At 48.2% G+C, this 22,431-nt stretch overlaps 1 protein-coding gene across 2 annotated transcripts; it reads left to right on the forward strand.

Moving 5' to 3' along the window:
• The first annotated feature begins 520 nt into the window (after positions 1-520).
• Positions 521-16,019, forward strand: SRP68 (signal recognition particle 68). Of its 2 annotated transcripts, XM_021541677.2 has the most exons (16): positions 521-699; positions 2,491-2,557; positions 3,691-3,804; positions 4,706-4,901; positions 5,614-5,696; positions 5,923-6,032; positions 6,336-6,418; positions 6,636-6,776; positions 10,073-10,171; positions 10,450-10,514; positions 10,800-10,959; positions 11,663-11,757; positions 11,990-12,119; positions 12,525-12,600; positions 13,391-13,443; positions 13,865-16,019. In XM_021541677.2, exons 1-16 carry the CDS (start codon positions 549-551, stop codon positions 14,090-14,092), a joined length of 1,851 nt encoding a protein of 616 aa, XP_021397352.2. In that variant the 5' UTR covers positions 521-548; the 3' UTR covers positions 14,093-16,019. The 2 variants fall into 2 exon arrangements, with proteins under 2 accessions (XP_021397352.2, XP_077643474.1); XM_077787348.1 differs by lacking the exon at positions 521-699 and having other exon boundaries at positions 778-2,557.
• The last annotated feature ends 6,412 nt before the right edge of the window (positions 16,020-22,431 follow it).

Consider the following 22,431-nt stretch of genomic DNA (forward strand, 5'->3'; position numbering starts at 1 on the left):
CCCCGTTCCCGTTCCCTTTCCCCATTCCCGCCCCCGTTCCCGTTCCCTTTCCCCGTTCCCGTTCCCGTTCCCAGTCCCGTTCCCTTTCCCGTTCCCTTTCCCCGTTCCCGTTCCCGTTCCCGTTCCCTTTCCCCGTTCCCGTTCCCGTTCCCTTTCCCTTTCCCCGTTCCCTTTCCCCGTTCCCTTTCCCCGTTCCCGTTCCCGTTCCCTTTCCCCGTTCCCTTTCCCCGTTCCCTTTCCCCGTTCCCGTTCCCGTTCCCTTTCCCCGTTCCCGTTCCCTTTCCCCGTTCCCTTTCCCCGTTCCCTTTCCCCGTTCCCTTTCCCCGTTCCCTTTCCCCGTTCCCGTTCCCGTTCCCTTTCCCCGTTCCCTTTCCCCGTTCCCGTTCCCGTTCCCGTTCCCGTTCCCTTTCCCGTTCCCTTTCCCGTTCCCGTTCCCGTTCCCTTTCCCGTTCCCTTTCCCGTTCCCTTTCCCGCCCCCGCTCCTCCCCGTTCCCGGCAGCCCCCGCGCGGCCGCCGCCGCTCCCGGCCCGTGCTGCACCGCGGGCAAGATGGCGGCGGAGCGGCAGGGCGGCGGCGGCGGCCGCGGGGCCGGCCCGGAGGAGAGCAGGGAGCACGGCAAGGACGGCAAGGACGGCAAGGAGAACGAGCGGCCGGCGGGGCCGCAGCCCGGCGGCCTCGGCGATAGCCTGGGCCTGGAGAGCATCCTGCGCGGCGGCGGCGGGACGTGGCAGGCCCGGCCCGTGGGCGGCGGGGGGACGGGCGGGCCGGGCCGGGGTCAGCCCTCAGTCCGGCCTCGGGCCCCGTGCAGGGACACCCCGAGGTGCGGGCGGTGCTGGCCTGGGCTGAGGGAGGGTTTGGTTTGGATAAAACGGCCCAGCTGTGTTTCCTGATTTATGGAATTGCGCTCTCCCCGGGCTGCGTCTCCTTCCGAACCGCATTAACAGCTGGTGCCAGTCCCCACAGCTCTGCCCTGTGCTTTGGGGTACCCCGAGCTGCTCGCGGTGATGCTGCAGCTTGAAGGGAGCAGTAATAGATCAAAAAAAAAAAAAAATCTTAACAGGAGAGATGAGGTGGTAGAATGGCTCCTGCAGATTTAGTGCTTCTGAAATCCCGGCGTGTATACCTCCTGGAGGTTTTGTAGGTGAAACTTCGATGTGAAACCAGTGCAGCTGCACAGCTGTGGTAGAGCTGGGTTTTATCTTCTGGGTCAGAAGGAAACCAGGTTGCAGATTTCCACGTGGCATATGGCAGGTGTTGTGTAGTCAGTGACTGTGCAGTAAAGTGCAGACATAGCAGTTGCCCTGGGAATCTTGGGATTGTCTAAATCAATGAAAAAATAAGAAAGTTCAGGGGATATGAATTCAGCAAGTAACTGCAGGATAAAAGAGAGACTGAAAAAAATCTTGGGTAGACAGCAGGGATGAGGGGGGCTGTGTTGAGAAGCTGCAATTCAACTGAGTTGTTCTGCAAATATAGAATAATTCAGTGTAATAACTATTGCTGCAGGTTTTTAATACCTCAGAGACTTTATTTTAGGTGTAGTCCCAAGAAAACATTGTGACAGACGTCTGGCATTTTAAACTTTAAACTTTTGGTGGTTTCTTTAGGTGTAGTTGTAGTTTTTCTTTTGTTTGGGTTGTTGTACAGTCTGGTTTTCTGTTGTGGGTTTTCTATAAAAGCTTCTTGGTAAAGCTTAAAAGGGAAATTTTAAGATATGAATATATACAGCACAGAGATTTCTTTTGTGTGGTGAAGATTTTATTTAACAAAATAATCTGCCTTGTAGACTGAATGGAAAGCATCAGATTTACTAGAATGTGGCATGGTTTTATTTGGTAGGAACAACTGAGGGACTAAAGGAAGTGCAGAACTCTGCAGGTACACTGAAGGATGCAGAGACTGGATGGAAATGATGGAGTGATGGTGCCCCAGGTCACAGGGCAGTGCTTTGTGTCACAGATACTTGTTGCAGCAAGACGAGAAACATGCTGAAAAATGGAAAAAACCAGCCCTGGAGTTATTTCCAAAAGCTCTTTTTATCAGGTTCTGTGCTCAGAAGGCACTTTGTTTGTGAAAGCTGTGCTGGGGAGGCAGCAGTGGCTCTGTTCAGGGTATTCTTATCCTTTTTCTGAGCGAGGGCAGGAAAGCTTCTCTACCTCAATTTTTCCTGCAAATCTGTGCCACAAGCGTGGCTGGGGCAGTCAGGTGTGTTATCCTGGATGGGTCCTTGTCCCAAAAGGAGCTCTGGTGACAGCAGCACTGCTGTGGATGTCTGGAGGTCTCTCCTGACAGGCAGGAGCTCTGGACGGAGCCGTGCACTTGTTAGGTGCTTTAGAACCATCAGCTCTCTGCTTTTAGGAGTTTTTGGGGTGCCCCACTGTTCAAAGTGTGTTTGTCTCATGGATCTGTGGGGTTCCCTGCTGTTACTTTGGGGTGGAAGGAGGAGCTGGTGCCAGCTGCACTGGGAGTGTGCCTTAACGCGAGCCGCAGTCCTGCAGATCGTGAAGGAGTCGCAGCAGCAGCACGGCCTGAGGCATGGGGACTTCCAGAGGTACAGGTGAGTGTGGGGGGCTGCTCCTGTGTCGGAGTCCAGCACATCCCCCTGGCTGCCCTGGCTGCCTCCAGACCCTGGTAGGGGGCTCAGAGACCTTGGCACAAACTCAAAAACACCTGTGGATTTGATTTTAGCCCGTGAAAAAAACCTGCCAACTCTGTATGAGGAATTACAAGCCACAGGGGTTTGAGTAGTGTGATATTTGGATTAACACAGGGTGGAAAAGTAGAATGTTGGGGCTTTTTAGAATGGGGTTCAAGGGGTCAAGATGGAGGGATTTGGGCGTGTCCTGACCTCCTCCTCCTCCTTCTTGCCCTCCATGTCTTGCTGTGATTGTCACACTTTTCTATTGTTTGAAGGTAGAGACACACTGTCTAACACAGATTATAGATATTGGCACATTATTGTAAACAGACTATTGATATATTGATATAAAATGTAAATGCTACTTGAGGTGATAGGCAGAATGTCATGGCTAGACAGAACTCAGCAGGTCAGAGAAAGAATGTTACAGATAATGAAAAACAAACAACCTTGAGGAGCTGAACCTGCGCATTTCAGACTCCTCCTTTGGCTGCATGGGTTAGGAAGAAAAGCCTTTTACATCTTGGGGTCATTCCAGCACCACAGACCCTGGGACTTCTGGGACTTGGCTTCACTTCATTTAAAATATAACCCCCCTGCAGCAGGCAACAAAACCCATCTGCCAGGTGAAAACTCCTGACAGGCTGTTCCACGTGGGGTCTGTGTGCTGATCTCCCTTGGCTGTACTGTGCTGTGGCTTTGCAGGCTGGCCTTTGCATCTCCACTGCCCATAGGAGCTTGTGTTCACACCTCCCTGATAGGCACAGTACTCCCCCAGAGCTCAAAGTTCAATAAACACATAAAGCAGTTAGTAGTGAGCACATCGCTCTCAATTTTCAATATAATAATGATATGTCTTCTTACCTTGTTTTCTATTAATTGCTGTTTTACAGGTAGTTTTTGAGCTACCATATGTCACACATGGATTTTTAATTGCTAAAACATTGCCTGGTACAGCCATAGTATTTTTTTTTTTTTTTCTATTTGGATAGAGCAGTAAACAGAAGCAAAGTTGTCCTTTGGCCAAACTGACTGTGGTTGTCTTTTTTTAGGGGTTATTGCTCCCGCAGGCTGAGGCGGCTCCGCAAAACTCTCAACTTCAAGATGGGCAACAGACACAAGTTCACTGGGAAGAAAGTAACTGAAGAGATTCTCTCAGACAACAGGTACAGGGACTGGATGGAATTGAGAATTCAGTATGTTACTGAAGAGTTCCCTTTCAGTAATTTCTGTTGCAGGTGGAAAACTATTTTGTGCAATATGCAAAACATTTCTTTTCAGAGATGTGTGTTGTTGGTATTAATAAAAATTCAGGCTGTGAGACACTGCTCAGATCCAGCTTCAAACAGTGGGACAAGAAGGAGCAGCAACAGCCTGTTCCTTCTCTTCCCTCATAGCTGTTAAAATGGATTATTTTCATAATCAGTAAATTCCTGTGGCACTGAAGAGGAAATGCTTATTCAGGTCGGTTGCGAGGTAGCCATGGGAATGATGGTAATGTAAATGGTGTAGCCAGCAAGGTTGTGGTTAGAGATGCTATCCCTTCTGTTTGACAGAAATATTGCACTGCAAGTTTTTCTTAAGTCTTCTAAACTTGACAGAATTCTTGTCTGACAGAGTATGTGGAGAGTAGCCAGGATTTTGGGTTCACTTCCCATCTTTTAGGAATACTTGAAATGTTTCCTGTCTTGTCTTTTCTTGTGGGAAAACTACACGTGATACAGTTTTCTACATGAAAACTGCAGTCACTTGTGTTGTTAAGAACATATTGAACTAGTTTTAAGAGTGGCCTAAAATGATAAATCCCTTGTGTTTGTAGTGTCTGTGGTACTACAGAATGGTACCTAATTTTATCCCTCAGTGCAATTACCAGTTGCACTTCTGAGTGAGAAACACAGCAGAAACTAGTCAGGAATAACCAGACTTTGTGCTCAGTACTTTAAGAAGTGAAAGCATCTGCCTTTTACTTACCAAGCTGCACTTCTGCTGCTAAGCTTGGCAGACCAAATGGCAAAGAGCTGGCGGTGCTGCAGCTCTTGTCTGAGTGTCATTCTTGTCCCATGGCAGGTATTTGCTGCTGATCCTGATGGATGCAGAGAGGGCCTGGAGCTATGCCATGCAGCTGAAGCAGGAGGCCAACACGGAGCCCCGCAAGCGCTTCCATTTGCTCTCGCGGCTGCGCAAGGCTGTGAAACACGCCGAGGAGCTGGAGAGGCTCTGTGAGAGCAACAGGGTGGATGCCAAGACAAAGCTGGAAGCTCAGGTAACCACTGATACTTTCATCTTGTTGTACACCAAGGGCTGAACAAGAAAACCTTGGAATTTGGAGTGAAGAAATAATTACTATCTCTCCATAGATAATAAAAGTACAAAGAATTGAGGGTAGCTAAGATGGTGCAACACAGCCTAAGAAACTGTTTATCTACTGAGTTACCTTTTTGTTAAATGTGCTGAAGTAGCCACCTAGAATGCAAGATTTGGGGATTCGGTTCCTGGAAAACAGGAAACAACTGTTGTGACATCTTTGAACAGCAGTGATGTACTCAGTTAATTAAACTGCCATTGTATAGCATGCTGCTGGGGAGAAAAGTTGTGTGACATTAGTGGGCCATTGCATAACAAGCAAGAAATATCTTTAATTTCTGGGTGACCTTGTCTAGTGGAAGGTGTCCCTGTCATGGTAGAAGGCTTGGAACTAGATAATCTTTAAGCTCCTTTCCAATCCATTCTGTGATTCCATTTTATGATTCTGTGGTTCCTTAGAAATGCTGCAGAGGCAGTTAAAGGAGATGAGGTAGGTAGGTTACAGCTACCTGTAACCTGTCATCCAAATCAGTTGTCTTCTGTGGGAAGCCCCAGTGAAAAGGGCAAAGCTTAGTCACCCACTGCAGGAGTCACAGCAGCCTTCCTGCTAAAGGTGGCACCTTTGGGCTGTTGATGGTGGGGAAGTGACCTTGTCCTCGCTCTGTGTGCAGGCGTACATGGCTTATCTCACCGGCATGCTTCGCTTCGAGCACCAGGAGTGGAAGGCAGCAATGGAGGCTTTCAACAAATGCAAGTGAGTCCCTCACTTCGTCAGCTTCCTTCAGGAAATAGTGTTGGATCACTTTAGTTATGTTCATAACTAAACTAACATAACTAACTCTGTGCATTGTTAATTGTGCTTAACTGGGAGGTGCTGCTGAAGAAATAGCATCCTCCGGAGCACAGACACAATGTGTTCCCTTAGGATAGCACCTCACAAGTGACACATGCTGCAGTGTAATATTTGTTCTTTGCTCTAGGACCATCTATGAAAAGCTGGCCAATGCTTTCACAGAAGAACAAGCTGTGCTGTATAACCAGCGTGTGGAGGAGATCTCGCCCAACATCCGCTACTGTGCCTACAACATTGGTAAGGGAAGGGGGGCTTCATCTGTGCCCAGGAAGGCAATACTGATTTAGTTAAACCCTGGTCTAAGTGACATTGAGGCCATAATATTTTGGGCAAATTCTGCTTGTGTTTTGGGACAGTTTAACAATGCAGAAAGGGCCTCATTTTGCAACAGCGCCTGTGGTTATGTGTAGAAAGACAGAATAACTGTTTGTGGTAGCTTGTCCCTAAACTGCCATTGTAAAATCTAATGATTAGTTTTGGTATATGAAAGTGATTTTGAAGTCAAATGGAAACCTGATCTCAATTTGTTGATTCTCTCAGGTGACCAGTCTGCCATGAATGAGTTGATGCAGATGAGACTGAGGTCTGGTGGCACTGAAGGTCTTCTTGCAGAAAAACTGGAGGTAATTTATTTGCATGCCTCAGCTTGAGATATTCGTTATTACTGTGCTGAGCATGAATATTGCTGCAGCAAACCATTCAAGAGCCAGACTGGAACAGAAGTGAGCAAGCAAACCTAGGCCCTTTGATTTCAAAACAGTCAAGTCTAACATGAATTCAGGAGGTTCAGTTTTGCATCTCTGTAAACTCAAGCTTCTAAGCTCAGTGTGTTCTGTGCAGGCTCTGATCACCCAGACTCGGGCAAAGCAGGCAGCCACGATGAGTGAGGTGGAGTGGAGAGGGAGAACTGTCCCAGTGAAGATTGACAAAGTGAGGATCTTCCTGCTGGGGCTGGCTGACAATGAGGCAGCAATTGCTCAGGTAACCCAGCAGCTCTCTCCCTCCTGGCCTTCTAACCATCCTCTTTCCTTCTGTGCAATACCTGGTACCTGAACTAAAAGCTTTTGAGTAATCTCATTTTCTCAGACTTGGGGCTGGAAGGCTGAAGGTAAAAGTGGAGGAATACTGATTATAACCCAAAGCTGAAGTGTTGTCTGGGGATAACTCTCACAGTCTGCTGAGTGGAGTAGTCTGGGAGATCTGTTCTGAGTATTCCTCCTGCTCCTTGGAACGTTTTGTGCTGCCTTCCAGCAGCAGGCTGATAACCATTATTATTAGTACATCACTTGGAGATGAAGGCTACATTTTTAAAGAGTAACTGGTTTTTGAATTACTCTTTTAATTTCTTTAAGCATCTTGCTCAAATGCTCCAACTTCAGAGTAGCCAAAATGAAAATCCATATTGACCATGTTTTCTTCAGCAACAGAAAGCCATCTGCCAGGTGTAGCAGGTGCTGTTCCATTCTCTTATTGACTTATGGAAATCTTCAAAAATAGGAAGTGGATTAATAGATGTCAGGATGTAAATCAATTTCACATGTAATGGTTCTGAAACACTTCATAGAATCATGGAATATCCTGAGTTGGAAAGGACTCACAAGGATCATTGAAGTCCAGTTCACTGGAACTTGCAGTGGTACATACAGTTCATGTCCTTAGTATTGTAGTCAAGTTTTCCACATGTATTTTTTTCCTTGGAAGTAGTGGCGAGATGAGGTATCCTGCTTTTCAGTGGCTGCATCCACACTCAAGAGTTTGAAAAGGCAGTGAAAGGATCTTCAGTAACAACTCTTGCCACTAAAAATTGGATTTTTGCAGCATTAAAAACCTTTTATCACCAGGAGAATAAGAATGATAAATAAAAATTAATAAAACAAAAACCCTACAGAGGGTTAAGACCAGAGCAGGGGATAGTGGTGAGAGGAGTGTGATTAGGATAAACAGGATGTTGCTGGGTGGGAAACCTGAGTGTTACCCATAATGTTAGGAATTGGATGTTGCTGAATGGCTTTGGTTTCAGGAAGCACATAAGTGTGGCCAGCAGGTGGAAGTACAGCTCAGAGTTCCCTCATTTAACTTCATCCTGGACTTTTTCAGTTTAGTTACTCTAAAGTAGTGGCAGAACAGCCTGAATTTGTTCTCATCTTGCTTTGCATTCCTGGGAAGCTCTGACTAAACAGAGGAGTTGAGTGGACTGGTGAGAGCTGAGCATTGCAGCAGCACTGTTTTCATTCCCAGAGGGCTAAAACTTGCTTTTTTGGCAGCAGTTCTGCAGTTGTGCCAGCTGTGATAGTCCAGCTTCAGGTGAATGAATTGTGCTTCCTGGGATCTTTGGCACCTTTCTGCTCATCTTCACTGAGCTGAAACCCTGACATAACAGCAGTCCCCTGCAGGGTTTAATTAGAAGTAAAACCAGTCTGTTTTGTGTAAAAATGGAGTCTCCCAATGCAATTATACCATTGCCTTTGGTGCATAATTGGTAATGGGAGGAACAGAATAAATAAGCCAAACTGAAATAGGAATCCAGGTTTAAAAGTGCTTGTGTCAGTCCTTTTGTAGGTTTGCAGGTGTGACTCTGAGGGCCCATTGGCTCTCACCAGGTAGAAGTGACAAGGCTGCAGGGCAGCATGACACAGGTGTGCTCCTAGCTGGTATTGCCTCAAGGATTCTGTGCTCATCTCTAGGTTGCAGCAAAAATGGGTGGTAATAACTGTCAGAGATGTTAGACAGTGGTTTAGACCAAAGAAAGTCAGAGATGAGCATGCCACGTTTTTGGAATTGGGTTCAGTGGAGTTGGTTTCCATGAACTCCTTTAAGATGAACCTGTGCAGTTCTGTCAGGACAGTTGAATCACCAGCTGTAGCACTTGTGTTTCAGTCCTATGATCTGATATCTCCCAAATCAGAACATGTGTATTTATGCATAGAATCAGCTTAAGGAGTTTTTGCTTGGAAAGGAAAGCCTTTGTTTCATTGCAGGGCCCAGCCCTTGCCCTGTTTATGCCTGAATGATGATCTGGCTGTGTCTGTTTTCATTTTTGTGCTTACGGTGAAATTGCTGTGCTGCTCTGGGTGAGGTTGAGAATGCAGTCAGACTCGTCTCTGGTTATTCTCAGGAACCAGTCCCACCTTAAAAATTCTCACAGCAAATCTTAAATTAAAAGCAAAAAAATTCCAAACCCAAAAAACCACCTCCATTAGGGTACCTGAGGCTTTGTGAGGGAGTAAAAATAGCATTCCTGATTGAGTTTGTGAACGTGGGATGTGGAGAGGCAGAGACTGTAGAGCTGTGCAGTAGATGAACAAGTGAGCTTGGTTTTAGACATTTTTTTATTCATTTTGCCAATTGCAAATTTATTGCAGCAAAGCTCATCTTGCACTGTTACATGAGATGGGAGTGGCAGAGCATGGTGCCGGTGCTCTTGAATTTTCCTTCAATCACTGAGGCTGAGGTTTGCTTCTGAGTTGTTTTTCCTTACTGAATCATTGAAAATCTTGCAATCTCCACCTGGTTTCCTTCTCAGCATCTGAATAAAGGCTGAGTTTCGGTTTGGGAGCTTGTTTAATTGGGTACATGATATGCCAATAAATTAGGCAGAAATCAGGCTTCAACTTGTTTGTTAAAATTTGCTTTCAAGTTCTGGTTTTGGGGCAGAAGGACAAAAGCTGCTTCACTTTTTTTTTTTTAAACAAAACTTACGGTGACAGCAGAAAAGCACTCGGTCACTCCTGCATCTGAAATATATGGTTGCTGTGAAAGATGCTTCAAACAAGCAAGTTATTGCCACTGTGAGCATTGCTAGAGTGGGAGTGGAGAAGAGATAATCATCTGCATGTTCTTACCACATGGGAAAATTAAATCAGCATAACAAGAGCTGTCTGCATTGGTAGTTTGCCAGTTCAGGACTGCTCAGCTCTTCTGTTGCTGGGGCCTTTCCCACAGTGCAGTCCAGCCTCAGCTGAGGGAGCAGTGCAGGTGCCATCCAGGAAGGGAATGGAGTTGCTGGGAAGGAGGGTAACTGGTGCAGGAATGAGGCCATGAACTGTGTCTGCTAGGCCTTCACTGCTATTCAGTTCTCAGCACCAACCCCATTGCCCAAGATTTCTGGCAGATTTCCCCCAAGAATCTGTTGCAGACAGGCACAGATTGGAGTTCTAACTGCCCATAGACCTTAAAGATATAATTTGGGAGAAACTTCATTTAATCTCCTCAGTTAATTCACACATCATACAAAAATTTCTGATTTCTGATCTGTCTTGAATCTCCTTTGCTCTTAGGCAGAAAATGAGGAGACGAAAGAACGTTTGTTTGAGTCTTTACTCAGTGAGTGCAGAGATGCCATTCAGGCTGTTCGGGAAGAATTGAAGCCAGACCAGGTAAGCAGCAAACACCATTTTCTACTTCCAATGACACCGTGTTCCCTTGGGACTGGTTTAGTGTTCAGCTTGCTGGGATTTCTTTAATAAAGAGCTGCAGAATTTGAATTTACTCTCTCCAGAATTGGAGCGGGGGAATAGCAGTGGAGAAGCCCTCCCTCTTTTGCCTAAAAGTGTGTTACTTCCATGGCTTACCCAAACCTTGAGTTCTGTGTTTTTCATCCCTTGGCTGCCAGTTTGAAGTAAATCATGCAGTGTTTTGTCTCCATTGCCCACAGAAGCAGCGAGAACACTCTCTGGAAAATGATTCTGGGAAGGTGTCCAACATCCAGTACTTACACAGGTAATAGGCAAACATTGCTGCCAGTGCTAGTGTGAAGAAGCCATGTTCTTATGTCAGTATTTTATTTTGTTTGGTTTTGTTTTATGGGGTTTTTGTTCTGGGCCTGTGGAATCCCAAAGGATGACTGTACAGATAAGGATCTGATTCAGGCAGCTTTGTAAACATTTTACTCCAGACTCTCACGTTGACCTTTCAGATGAATTTTTCTGCCTCCAGTTCGGAACACAGAGTAATGTGCGACTAGCTCTGGGAGTGCTGATGGGATTTCTCTTTTTATTTGGGCAGTTATCTGACCTACATCAAGCTGTCCACTGCCATCAAGCGCAACGAGAGCATGGCCAAGTCCCTGCAGAAGGCCCTGCTGCAGCAGCAGCGCTCCGACGAGGACGGCAAGCGCTCGCCGCGGCCGCAGGACCTCATCCGCCTCTACGACATCATCCTGCAGGTAGTGCTGAGAAAACACAGCCAGCTCTGCAGCCCAGCCCGAGAACTTGGTGTGATTAGGATAAACAGGATGTGGATGAGTAGGAAACCTGAGTGTTACAAAAGGTTATTCAGAAATACAGCACTGTATGTGAATTACCATGAAGTCTGAAGAGTAGCTGAGTACCTTCAAGTACCTGCATGAAACACAGAAAACCTCCTTCAGTTATGAGCAGAACCTGCTGCTTGAATGGGTGCCCTTTATTGTGCACTCCGATACACTTTTAAGTCTTTCCGACTCTTGTGCAACAGCCTTAGAGCTGTCTTAGTTTCTGCTGGCCAGGGAAAGTAGCAGCTAAAAATACTTGTTCTTCATAAGCAGATTCTCAGTTTATCCCATAATTTTGCAGTTAACTGAGGAAGCCTGTGGCTGAAGCAGTTGTGAATGGGAGAGGGAAATGCCTTATGAAAGAATTAGTTCATGTGAAATCTAAGGAATCTTTGTCCCAATTCCTGTTTGTGTCAGGAAGTCTGTCCTGAGGGCAACTTGCACAAGTTTCAATGAGAGTCCTTCAGAAGGTTAGAAAACTGATAATTAGAAAACTGGAAACTATTTCCCTGGGAGTGTTCTGTTGACTTGTCAAAAGGGTCAGCTTTCTCTTAGACCAGCAGATTCCAGAGGAAGGCAATGCCTGCATTTGTTATTCTGACTCTCTTTTGCACAGAACCTTGTGGAACTGACACAACTTCCTGGCCTAGAAGAGGACAAGAACTTCCAAAAGGAGATTGGATTGAAGACACTCGTGTACAAAGCTTACAGGTGACTGAGAAACAGCCAGGTTTTCTTTAGCATGTGTGACACCTTCAGAAATTTAATTCCACAGCTCTGTGTGCTGTGCAGGCCTTTGATGCAGTTTCCTCTGTCCTTTGAGATTGGTTCCTAAAGGGAAACTGCCTGCTGCTACTTAAGGCTGTCTCCTATTGTCACTCATTTCAGTTGGCAAAAGGTGTGGATAACAAACAGGTCAGGAATGCTCTCTTGACTGTTGCAGGTGTTTCTTCATTGCCCAGTCCTATGTCCTGGTCAAGAAATGGAGTGAAGCCCTTGTCCTGTACGAGAGGGTGCTGAAATATGCCCGTGAGGTTCAGTCGGGAGCTGGAGCTCACAGGAACAGCTTGAAGGTAGGAGCCCAGTCCTGAAGCTGAAGTTTTATGAAGCAGCTCTGTCCCACTATTGTTAATTAGGTGCCAGGCTGTTATAATTCAAGACTGATCTTTAAGTAGGGAGAAGAGTAATGTTCATTATAGCAGAGACTTTCCAGTGACATGGGAACACTTCAGCTGGCTGCTTGCTTGGAGGAGGGACAGACTTGCACCAACTCCAGAACAATTTACCACTTTTTCTCACCTGTGTGTTTTCTCTTATACAGCTTCTGTAGTGCTTGAAGCACAGTGCTGTAGCTTTTCCCCTTCTGGGAAAGCTTATCAACACTAGCAGTTAATTTCTTAGTTCTTACTTTGGTTTTACTTTTGCTCTCTTAGACTGGCACATTTCAGGCTCTCAAATAATTTTCTTCAATGCTCTAGGAGCTGCCTGATGTTCAGGATCTCATCACTCAAGTCAATGCAGAGAAGTATTCCTTGCAAGCAGCAGCTATTTTAGGTGAGTAATAGAGCTATTCTAGAACTCTGCTCTAATGTATCTTGACTAAAGCCCCTGCAGCTATTTCATTCCTTCTATTTAATTTCTGAAGTTCCAAAGATTTTTCCATCTCCATTCACTCAGGCTTTGGAAAAGTACTTTTCCCCCAGTTCTAGCTGCTTCTAGCTGTGTGTAGTGCAGGTGGGCAGGCAGTGACTGGCCATTGGCATCTTGCTCCCTGCCCAGAGATGTTAAAACCCTTCCTAGGGATGTTTTGGGAACTTGCACAGAGCAGTTCAGTGTTTCATTTTTTTGCTGCAGAGACTTTGGCCTTACTCATCCCAGTTTTGCCTGGCTGGGTGAGCTACTAAGGAGAGGGAGAGCAGTGATGTTTTGTCAGTGTCATCCTCCAGCAGAACTTTGGGGGATGGATGAACTTAGTGATTTCTTGGGCTGCTGTTTTTCCTGTGCCTGCTGCTGGATATCCAGGACAAGGAGTGTGTTGCCTCCTTTACTGCCTTAATGTTGCTTTAACAGAACCCCCCTGGGGTGTTCTTATCATCTTCTGTTGTGTGCTTCACTCAGTCTGTGCTGCTTTCCAAACCTTCTCGTGACAGTGTGAAGGAGAAGCTTCACCACTGCAGGGCTGTGTTGGCTGTAGAAATCGAGTTGATTCTGCTGAAAATATTGTCCTGTGTATCCCAGAGAGCAAGGATCATGCTAAGCATGGAGCACAGCTGCTTCCTGAGACAATCTTACTCTACACCAAGGTCAAGCCTGTTATTCTTACCCCTTTTATTCAATTTTGCAGATGCAAATGATCCTCATGAGACTGAGTCTCCATCTCAGGTCAGGGATGGCAAGGTAAGAACCAAGAGCTCAAGCAAATTCCAGCTGTGCTTTTAATGACCATCATCTTTATCCTCTTACCTGAGTGTCTCTACAACACAAGAAATGTCACATTGATCAGGATTTGGTCATGACTGGTGTATTTAGGAGATTTTATTAGGCTTGGTGCTGAGGACATAGTGGGGTAGGACCTTGGAGGCAGCTTTCAGCTTCCAGTGTGGCAGCTTGCTTTGTTTAGCTTTCTTTCTGCACATAAGAGGGTTTTCCAGAGATCCTGCAGCTGTTGACAGGAGGTTAAATCATTTTCAGAGTCCCCAGAGCCCTCACAAGGGAGCTTGAACTTCTCCTGTCTCAGTTGCTGCTCAGTCCTGTTTGATGTTTGACCCTTTTGATGTGACTGGAATTTAATTTGTGTCCCTGCCTCGGTCTCTTGCAGCCACTCTCAGAACGGTTTGAGACTTTCTGCCTGGATCCTTCCCTGGTCAGCAAGCAAGTCAGCCTCGTGCACTTCCCACCAGGATTCCAGCCCATTCCATGCAAACCCTTGTTCTTTGACCTGGCCCTTAACCATGTGGCTTTCCCACCTCTGGAGGACAAGGTGGAGCAGAAGGCCAAGAGTGGCCTCACAGGATATATAAAGGGCATTTTTGGATTCAAAAGTTAACCAGGACCCCCAGAGGAACAGAGGTTTTATTCTGTATTGAAGGAGAAGCTCCAAGAGGTTCTAGGACACAAATACCTGCACCTGAAACCAACAGAGGGAAGTTTTACCATCTTCTCCCCTGTGTTCTGTGTTCATGTCTGTGCAAACACATTCTCTCCCAGTGTATTAAAGACAAACAATTACTCAGAAACAAACATACACTATAAATGGCTGAAAATAATCTGGAGCACAGAGAAATTCCTTTCTGCTTGGAGAAGTTTTGTGGTCAGTGGCCTGTCCAAGGTTGGTACACATCTACTTACCATGGACCAGGGCATAGATACAATTTGATTCCTGCCTCTGCTCCATTATTTGACACTATAATTTGGAGGTTTGATCTAGAAATTGGGGTGTAATTGGGAAATAGAGGCAGAAGTAGATGCAGAACTAAACCAGCAAGGTGAGGCTCCCACACAATGGCTGTGGAACAGTAGCCAAGGGGGCAACTTCTCCTTCCCTTTCAACCCAGAAGTCTCTATTTTTTAAGAATGTAACAGTCTGAAATAATGAAATAGAGCCTCTTTCCTTGTCAGTAAGGATGGCAAACATCAGATGTTGATGGTTATTCCTGCTGTGATGGTGAATTTGTACTCTGGGCCAATAGCACCCTTCTTTATTCATACACACTTTGTTAAATACCTAAATACAGTATAGAACCTATTCTGAAAGTATTTTCCTGGGAAAATAGCTTCATGGGTGGCTTTAGCAATAGCTACTTGCTCTTCTTGGGAAGTTGGGTCTCTTGGTGTTCGTTTTGTCTCTGATCTAAACCTTGCCTGAAAACAAGATGATCTTTTTCTGGAGTTCATCTGTTGCTTTGTTTCTTGTCCCTGGTCAGTAGCTACACCTGAAATGAGGGATAAGGAACAGGAGACCAGTAGGTTTGTGAGTGATAATTCATCTCTGTCATGCCAGACAGTGTTTTTTATAAAGCACCCAGGTGCCACGGGGATGGGCACTTTGAAAGTGCAGATAATTTCATAATTGTGATCACTTCAGTAGGAAAAAAAGCCCATAGCATATGGGCAGAACTGTTCCTAAATAAAGCATTTGGAAGATTCCACCAGCACTGTGTGGGTTTTCACTCAGCCTGTCCTGGCAGGTGAAGCAACAGTTTGTTCTGATTGTGTGGACTTTGTGTTTTTTTTTCTCCTTTTGTAGGCATTGGAGTTAAGGTTGGAAACAGAAGGACCATTTTGAATTACTGGGTTTTTGTTGTAATGGGAATTTTCCTTGCAAGGTGCATGTCAGATGAATGGGGGGAATTAACAATTCCCATTATTTTAATATGAATGTTCACTTTGTTCCAAGTTGATCTGATTTGTGAGTTCTCAAAGTACAGGAGGACTGTGTGCTCAGAAAGAGGTGGGAGGAGGAACTTGTTGTTTGTTTTTAATTTTTGCAGCATGGAAACAAAATGGGAATTTCTGGTTGTAGCCAATTCCCTTTGCCTCTGAATTCCAGGGGCATTTTACAGAAGAAAGGGAAATGTAAAGGTGAAAGAAATGTGGGAGACTTTATTAATCAGATAGCAATTTCTAGAAAACTTGGTCTTGACTGGCAGCTTTGTCTTCCCCTTTAAAGCCCATTTCCTTTTAGGCCCACAGTGACCAGCTCACCTGCTCACTGTGACCAGCTGAGCTGCTCTTCTCAGCTTTTGGATCAAATCACAGAAGTGTTCTCTCTTGGTTTGCACCAAACTGCTTTCCTTCCACGGATCTGTGCTCTGCCTGGATTGATTCCAGGGAAACTCCTACTGTGGCCACTTTCTAGTTACAGTTACAAAAATAAAGAGCAATTGGCTTCTTTCTGCCAAACATCTTTTGACAGGGAACTGATGAGGTGAATACCGATAAGAAATGTGAAAACAATAAACTTTTATTCCTGACCTCTGAGGTGTGTAGTTTGTATTAGGAACACCGAGCACTCTTTGCCTCCCAAGCACTCGGAAGATCGAGGTCACACCATCACCTGGGGCTGCTGAGCCCCTGGGGAATGGCCACAGCCCTGGAGGAGGATCTGCCCCAAGGCTCAGATAACACCACCCCGAGGTGCCTTGGCTTGTTTTGGTGTAATGTGAGTGGAAAGTGAATGGAGTGGGGTTTGTGAGCAGTGGTGTGGCTTAAATCGTGGAAGGTGCTGATGAGGCTCAGGAAAATAAACCTAAAAATGTAAATAAGGGGGGGAAAAAAATGTTTTTGAAGTCACCTGTACAATGCAGATCAGACAAAACTGAGGCTTTTAGCCCTGCAGTGGAGCCTGGGCTGGCTCAGGTGAGGTTCACAGAGCTGCAGGGGCACAGGGCAGGCAGGTGAAGTGTCTGATGTGCAGAACAAACCAATTCCCACCTGGAACAGCCAGGGCAAGGTTCAGAGCACCTTGTGGGGCTTGGAAACTTCCTCATTGCCCTGCTCTTTCATCGCTGTGCCTTTAAAGTGCTTGTGCTCTTTCCATGAATTAATTGGCGAGGAGGCCACGTGATTGCCCTCAAAACAGGAAACTCCAGCAGAATGGTCAAGAAGATTGCTTTCAATCAACTTTTCCTATGGAGTATCTTTGGCATTAGCACTGGAATTTTAATTACAGGCTGAGCTAGCTGTGCTTGGTACCATTGCATCTATTAAAATAGGAATGAGATGTTCATCACGGCCCTCACTCCACCACCAGTGACAGACCTGTGTCTGAGCAATGTTTACTTTTGGTTGTGCACTCTGAGGGGTCTGGGGACACTGCATGGGTCTCGAGGGACTCATGGGGGACAGAAGTGAGGAGCATGAGGCAAACTGGGCACTGAAAGAACTGAAAGGTGGCAGATGGGATTCTAACAGTCTGGCCTGGGAGCTCCTAAATAACACTGTCTGCGTCCTTTGAAAAAAGGGCTGGGGTATTTTAAACAAGGGATTGTGTTGCTAGAAAATTGTTGCCTGATCCAAGCTGCTGCAGCTGTGGGACATCCCGGGTGGGCACTGTCAGGAGTTCTCTGTGGCCGTGTCTCTGGAGCAGCAGGTTGTAGGTTTGGCTGGCAGGTTTGAGGAGTGGGAAGTCGCTGTCCAGCTGCAGTGGGACTAGAATTCATCCCTGAGAGAGGGAGAAGATGCATCTGCTGAGGGATTTCTGTGCTGCCCTGTCAGCACAGGTGCCCTGTGGGCTGCAGCCGGGGCGTGACTGAGGCTCACTTAAGGAGTGATTTGATGTGATACTCTCTGTGGCTGCTCCTCTTTCTTCAGGTTGGGATTGCTGTTTTCAAACGAGAGCAGCTGGAGGGTTTTCCTGCCAAGGTGGGATCCCGGCAGGGCTGGGAGCAGCTGGGGCAGCGTTGGGAGCTGCCCGGCTGCTCTGCCCTCTCGTCCCTCCCTGCTCCGGGCTGAGGCAGTGCTGGGAGTGCCTCTGCTGAGATCCCGGGGTCTCTGCCCACAGCCCTGTCCTCCCTGGGACCTGCCCTTCAGCCCTGGCACTTGAGGGCTCGGTGCAGAGTGATGTCCCGCTGAAATAGAGATTTTCGGAGTTCACTTGAACTAACAAAATGAATGTATCATGAAAGAAACCTCTGCCATGGTACAAAGGGCATAGGGAAATGTAAATCTTTGGAGCCACCTGCATAAAAGACAATACCAGAGAAGACCAGGGAATGCAAAGAACCCAGATAAGGGGACCCCTCTGTCTCAAATCATGTCAAGGCTAACAGACATACTCAGGTAAGACACCAAAGGACCAAAAGCACATGTGCAGAGGAGAAAAGTTCAAAAGTTCAATCCAGAGGAAGACCATGATCTTCAGCCTCAGAAGACCACCAGAGACCCCTGTGGGACCACCACGAACCATGCATGCCCAGAAGGGCATGGACCTATTTAGCATGAGAGGCGAGGACAGGCAGGGCTAGGGTCTGAATATGCATAGAAAAGTTGTGTAATGTACTGAATATGGAACACCTTTGTGAACAAAGATGTGGGACAGACGGCAGCTCGGGGCACAAGTTTTTGGAGAGCGATCTCGCTTGTGCCGGGCGCTGACATACATACCCACTTCAGAACCACATTGAGTTGTGGAGTCTCTTTATTTATTCCGCAGGTCGCTTCGCCGGGAGCTGATCCCACAGCCCAGCTCAGTGCTGGGCTCGCCCAAAGCGCTCCTGCGAGCGGCGCTGGGCTCGGTCCCTGCCGGGCCAGATCACGGTGGGGTCTGCGTGGGGCCCAACTGGGAAGTCCTTGCTCGGGAGCATCCACCCCCGGAGCGTGTTCGCTGTGGGATTTGCTTTGTGAGCAGCAGCTCAGCGCTGGAGCTCGGCTGCAGCCTTGGAGCTGAGCCCAGGCGCAAGCTCCTCCTGGGAGAGAGGAGGCTGTGTCCATCCCCTGCCTCTCCTGTGGTGAAAACATTCCCCCCTCTGGCCTAAAAAGCAGCTCAGAGGGGGAGGTTAAAAACTAAAGAATGTCATTTACATGTCTGTCGTGTGCGGGCGGCCCTGGGTGCAGCTTTCATGTTCCCAGTGCCATCCATTCAAATCCAGACCCAGGTCCGAGCGTGCTTTGGGCATTTCCAGGCACTGCCACGCTGGGATCTTCATCAAACTCCTCCAGCGCTGAGCACCCGCGGTGCTGCCGTTATTAAAGTCAAAATTCTTGCTGTGGAAATGATCTGTCCCTGCCTTGCCGGGCTGCAGGACGGTGCTGGCCGTGCCCAGCACAGACATGGTGCTTTGCCCCAGGCTCACACGCTGTGCTTGAGGATTAGTGACTCCCGTCCCTGCCCGTGGTCAGTCCAGGGAACCAATGCCAGGCTGTGGTGCCCGAATGACTAAAGAGCACCATCAAAGCCTCTGAATTACCTTCAGTGCTTGCCTTTTTCCACAGAAGGAGGAGAGCGTCTAATTTTCTCAGAGCATCAAATTAAGTAGGGAAGGTGAGGTCTGGCCGTGGAGAATTAGCTGTGGCAGACACATTCATCCTGCTCTGGTCCCTGCCTGTGACACAGAAGCACTTGCTGCTGACTCAGGCAACAGCAGCTCACAGTTGGAGCTTTGCAGGAGGTTTATGCGTGACTGAAATTTGGGGCTGTGGTCTGGAAGCTGCAGTATGAGCCCCCTTGGCTCAAGTGTTCTTGGCTGCTGCACCCTCACAGATGGGGTGGGAGATGTTTTGTAGGGGCTGTCACCGTTCTGTCCCCTGCCTCATTCACCCTGGAAGGGTTTATCCCCTCTCCCTGATAGCCCTGTGGTTCACCAGAGCCCTTCCAGGAGCTTGGTTTGGTTTGCAGGGTGTCTGAAAGCATGATCCTGCCTAGCTGGTGCAAGCACCCTCCTCCCTAAGGGCCTCCAGGTCTCGTTGGATGTGCTGCTCCAGCCTGGGCCCCTCTGAATGCCTTCTGCTTCAGCCAGCTCTTTGTGTCGAGGTTGTTCTCCCAAGCAGGAACATCTGTGAGCTGTTCCAAGCACATGTTTCAGCTGGCCACCACCTGCAATCCACCATCCTGCAGGTATTGTGCACATTGCAGGGCCTTTGCCTTGCACCTGAGCGTGGAGAGCAAACCTGCCCAGGTGTTTCACTTTCCATCACCCAGCACGGGCTGGTTGCCTGCTGCTTTATCCCAGCATTTGCAGGGGATGGTCCCTTCTCCAGGGCACTCGAGTCTGGGCAAAGCAGCTTTGAAAGAAGCACTCCAAAAGCTCTGATCTCCCACCCTGATTCCATGGGTTCCTTCTCCAGCTGTGCCATGTGAGTGAAGGCTGCCTCTCCAGGCAGGTGTTTAATTACCTCATTGCCTCGTTAATGATCTAGGACACATCTTGTTCAGACCCAATCACTCTGTCAGGGAGCAGCTGCCTTCAGCCCTGTCACTGGATAATAAAGCCAAATTTGCAGGCTGCATCCTGTAAGTTACAAGCAAGTTTTCCAGACAAAGTGTCCTGAGAATCTGCCATTAGTGAATTTATTTAGTGCTATTACAGCCTTGCTAATCCTCTGGGGAGAGGAAAATTAGGCTAAGGCGTTAACTGCTGCAGGGAATTGCCCTGATGTCCTGCTCCTTAGCTCTGGGGCTTGAACTCAGAAGGAGCTGCGGGATGCTGGAATGAGCTTGGAGAGGCCGTGGGGTGGGAAGCAGGCAGATCCTTTTGATGTCTGAAGGGTCTGAGGATGAGTCGTCTACAACAGCCCTGGGACTGGGCTGTTAAGGAGATGGTGTGGTGGGAATGTCCCCTGTACTTAGAGAGATCCAAAGGAGCAGGACAAGGGCTGAACAGGACAAGGGCTGCCCATTTGTGCTGTGCTGGACTGGGCCACCTCTGGTTCCTGGGGAAAGGTCCCTTGGAGCTGAGCTGGCTCTGCACCCAGAGCCCCCTGACCCCTGCAGACCCTGGCAGGGTGCTGAGCCTGCCCCAGGCTGGGGAGCTTTTTAGTGGGTCTTAATTCCACCTGGAGGGAGGAGTCCTGGGGCCTTTGCACTTCCCCTTTGCTTATCAGTCAGCAAAGATAAGGCAAAGCAGAACAAGGTTTGAGGACCCAGCAATTTTAGACTCCAGAGCACCAAGTGTCCTATTATCCCAGTGGTGAGGCAGCTTTTTCAGCCAGGCTTTTCTGAGGCTCTGGAGATTCACTTTGGCTTGAGGAGTATGAAAACTGCTCCACAAGGAGAGAAAAGGGCTGGAATGGGAGTTGGTTGAACCTGTGCCATCCTTGGTATCTGCAAGGCAATCAGAGGCTGATGAGTGTGTGCAGCCAGGCTCTGATTCCTCCCAAGGAGGTGTGTGGGGGCCCTGATTTCATGCTCCACTGTTCTCCATGGCTTTGGAGACACTCAGAAGAATTTCCCTGTGGCTGAGGTCAGCTCAAGTGTTGCAGGCTCAATCTCCAGCTGCAAATACCAGGTAAGCCTTGGCCTGGGCTGCCTGTACCTGCTGGTCCTGTTGCCAAACAAGCAGCACCTCCAGAGAACAGAGCATCCCTCATGGATGCAGAGGGTTCCCTGGGGATGTGGTGGTGGGAGCTGCTGGTGAGACAGGCCCTCGGTTTTATTTGGTGTAAATATGGGTCACTGTGAGCATGGGCCTTACAGGGCCAGGAGATGCACAAACTGCTTTTCCATAGGTATTTTATAAACAGCTCCGGGCTGTTTCCAGGTGCCAAACAATTGGAGACCAAACCCCATCCCCCCCTTGCATCTGTGTTCCCTGGTTGTTCCTGTGTTTCTCCTCCTACTTCCCAATGATTAAATTTGTTGTAAAGGTCCTTCCCTTGCTCTGCTGTGGCACCCAGTACTCTGCAGAGTCATTTAGGACCTTAAAAGGGGAGTTTCCCCTGCAGTGTCTGGCCAGAAGCAGCTCTGGGTGTGTGATGACACAGGAGGTTTGTGCAGTGCTTTGATTTTGTTGCATCACGTCCGAGGGAGAAAAGTTCAAGAACGAAGAAGTTCAAAAGCAAGGAGGTGAAATGGAAAGAAAACTGATCCAAAGGAACGGTGTGCAGAGGGTGTTCAGGAGGGGAGAGGCACAGGGGAGGCAAGTCCAGGCAAATGGTCTTCACAGGTAACAGGAAATCATTTATGGGCCACGTTCACCTGCCATCCCCTCGGTAAAAACCCAGCAGAGAGGCCAAGGTGGCAACCACAGCACGCCATCCTCCAGCCTCTGCCAGCCTCTCAGGAGAGCTGAGCCCAGGATGGTTTCTGAAATCTTCCCTGCCGAGGTGCCCGTGGCAGCTGTGCCTGCTGTCCCTGCAGGCAGCTCCTCGGCTGTGTGAGCAGCAAGAGGCAGCTGCTGCTGTGTGAGTGGCCTGGCAAACCAGGAATCTGCATCCTGGCACAGCTCCCAGCCACGGGGACAAATCCTGCTCTGGAAAACGAGTGAAGATTGTGGTGTGGCTTCCCATACCACCTCCTGCTGTGTCTGGAGCCCTGCAGGAGCAGCCAGCCCCGGGTTATTCCCCCCAGGAGATGTCTCAGCTCCCAAACAGAGCTGGAGCCCAGCTGGGAATGCGCCTGGGCAAGGCACAACCTGCCCTGGGATTGGTTTTGCCTCTGCTTCGGTGGCAGCGTTTCCAGGCTGGGCTAAAAGGTGCAAAGAAGGCTGCCCACCCCTGCCCACCCCACCTGGGGACAGCAGCTCTGCCAGCTGGGTCCCCACTGCAGCACGGAGTGATGGAGCTGGGGCTGCCTGGGGTGGTCTGGAGCAGGGGAGCCTGGCTGTGGGGTGGGCTCCAGGCTGGCTGGGGTCTCCAGCTGCACCGGGGCAGGTGGGTCCTGCCCAGGCCCCGCTGCCAGCTGCGTGGGTGGCTGTGCTGGGGAACTGGTTGGACTGGTCTCCTTGCCTG

The sequence above is a fragment of the Lonchura striata genome, chromosome 19 (assembly GCF_046129695.1).
Source record: "Lonchura striata isolate bLonStr1 chromosome 19, bLonStr1.mat, whole genome shotgun sequence".
Classification (NCBI taxonomy): domain Eukaryota; kingdom Metazoa; phylum Chordata; class Aves; order Passeriformes; family Estrildidae; genus Lonchura; species Lonchura striata.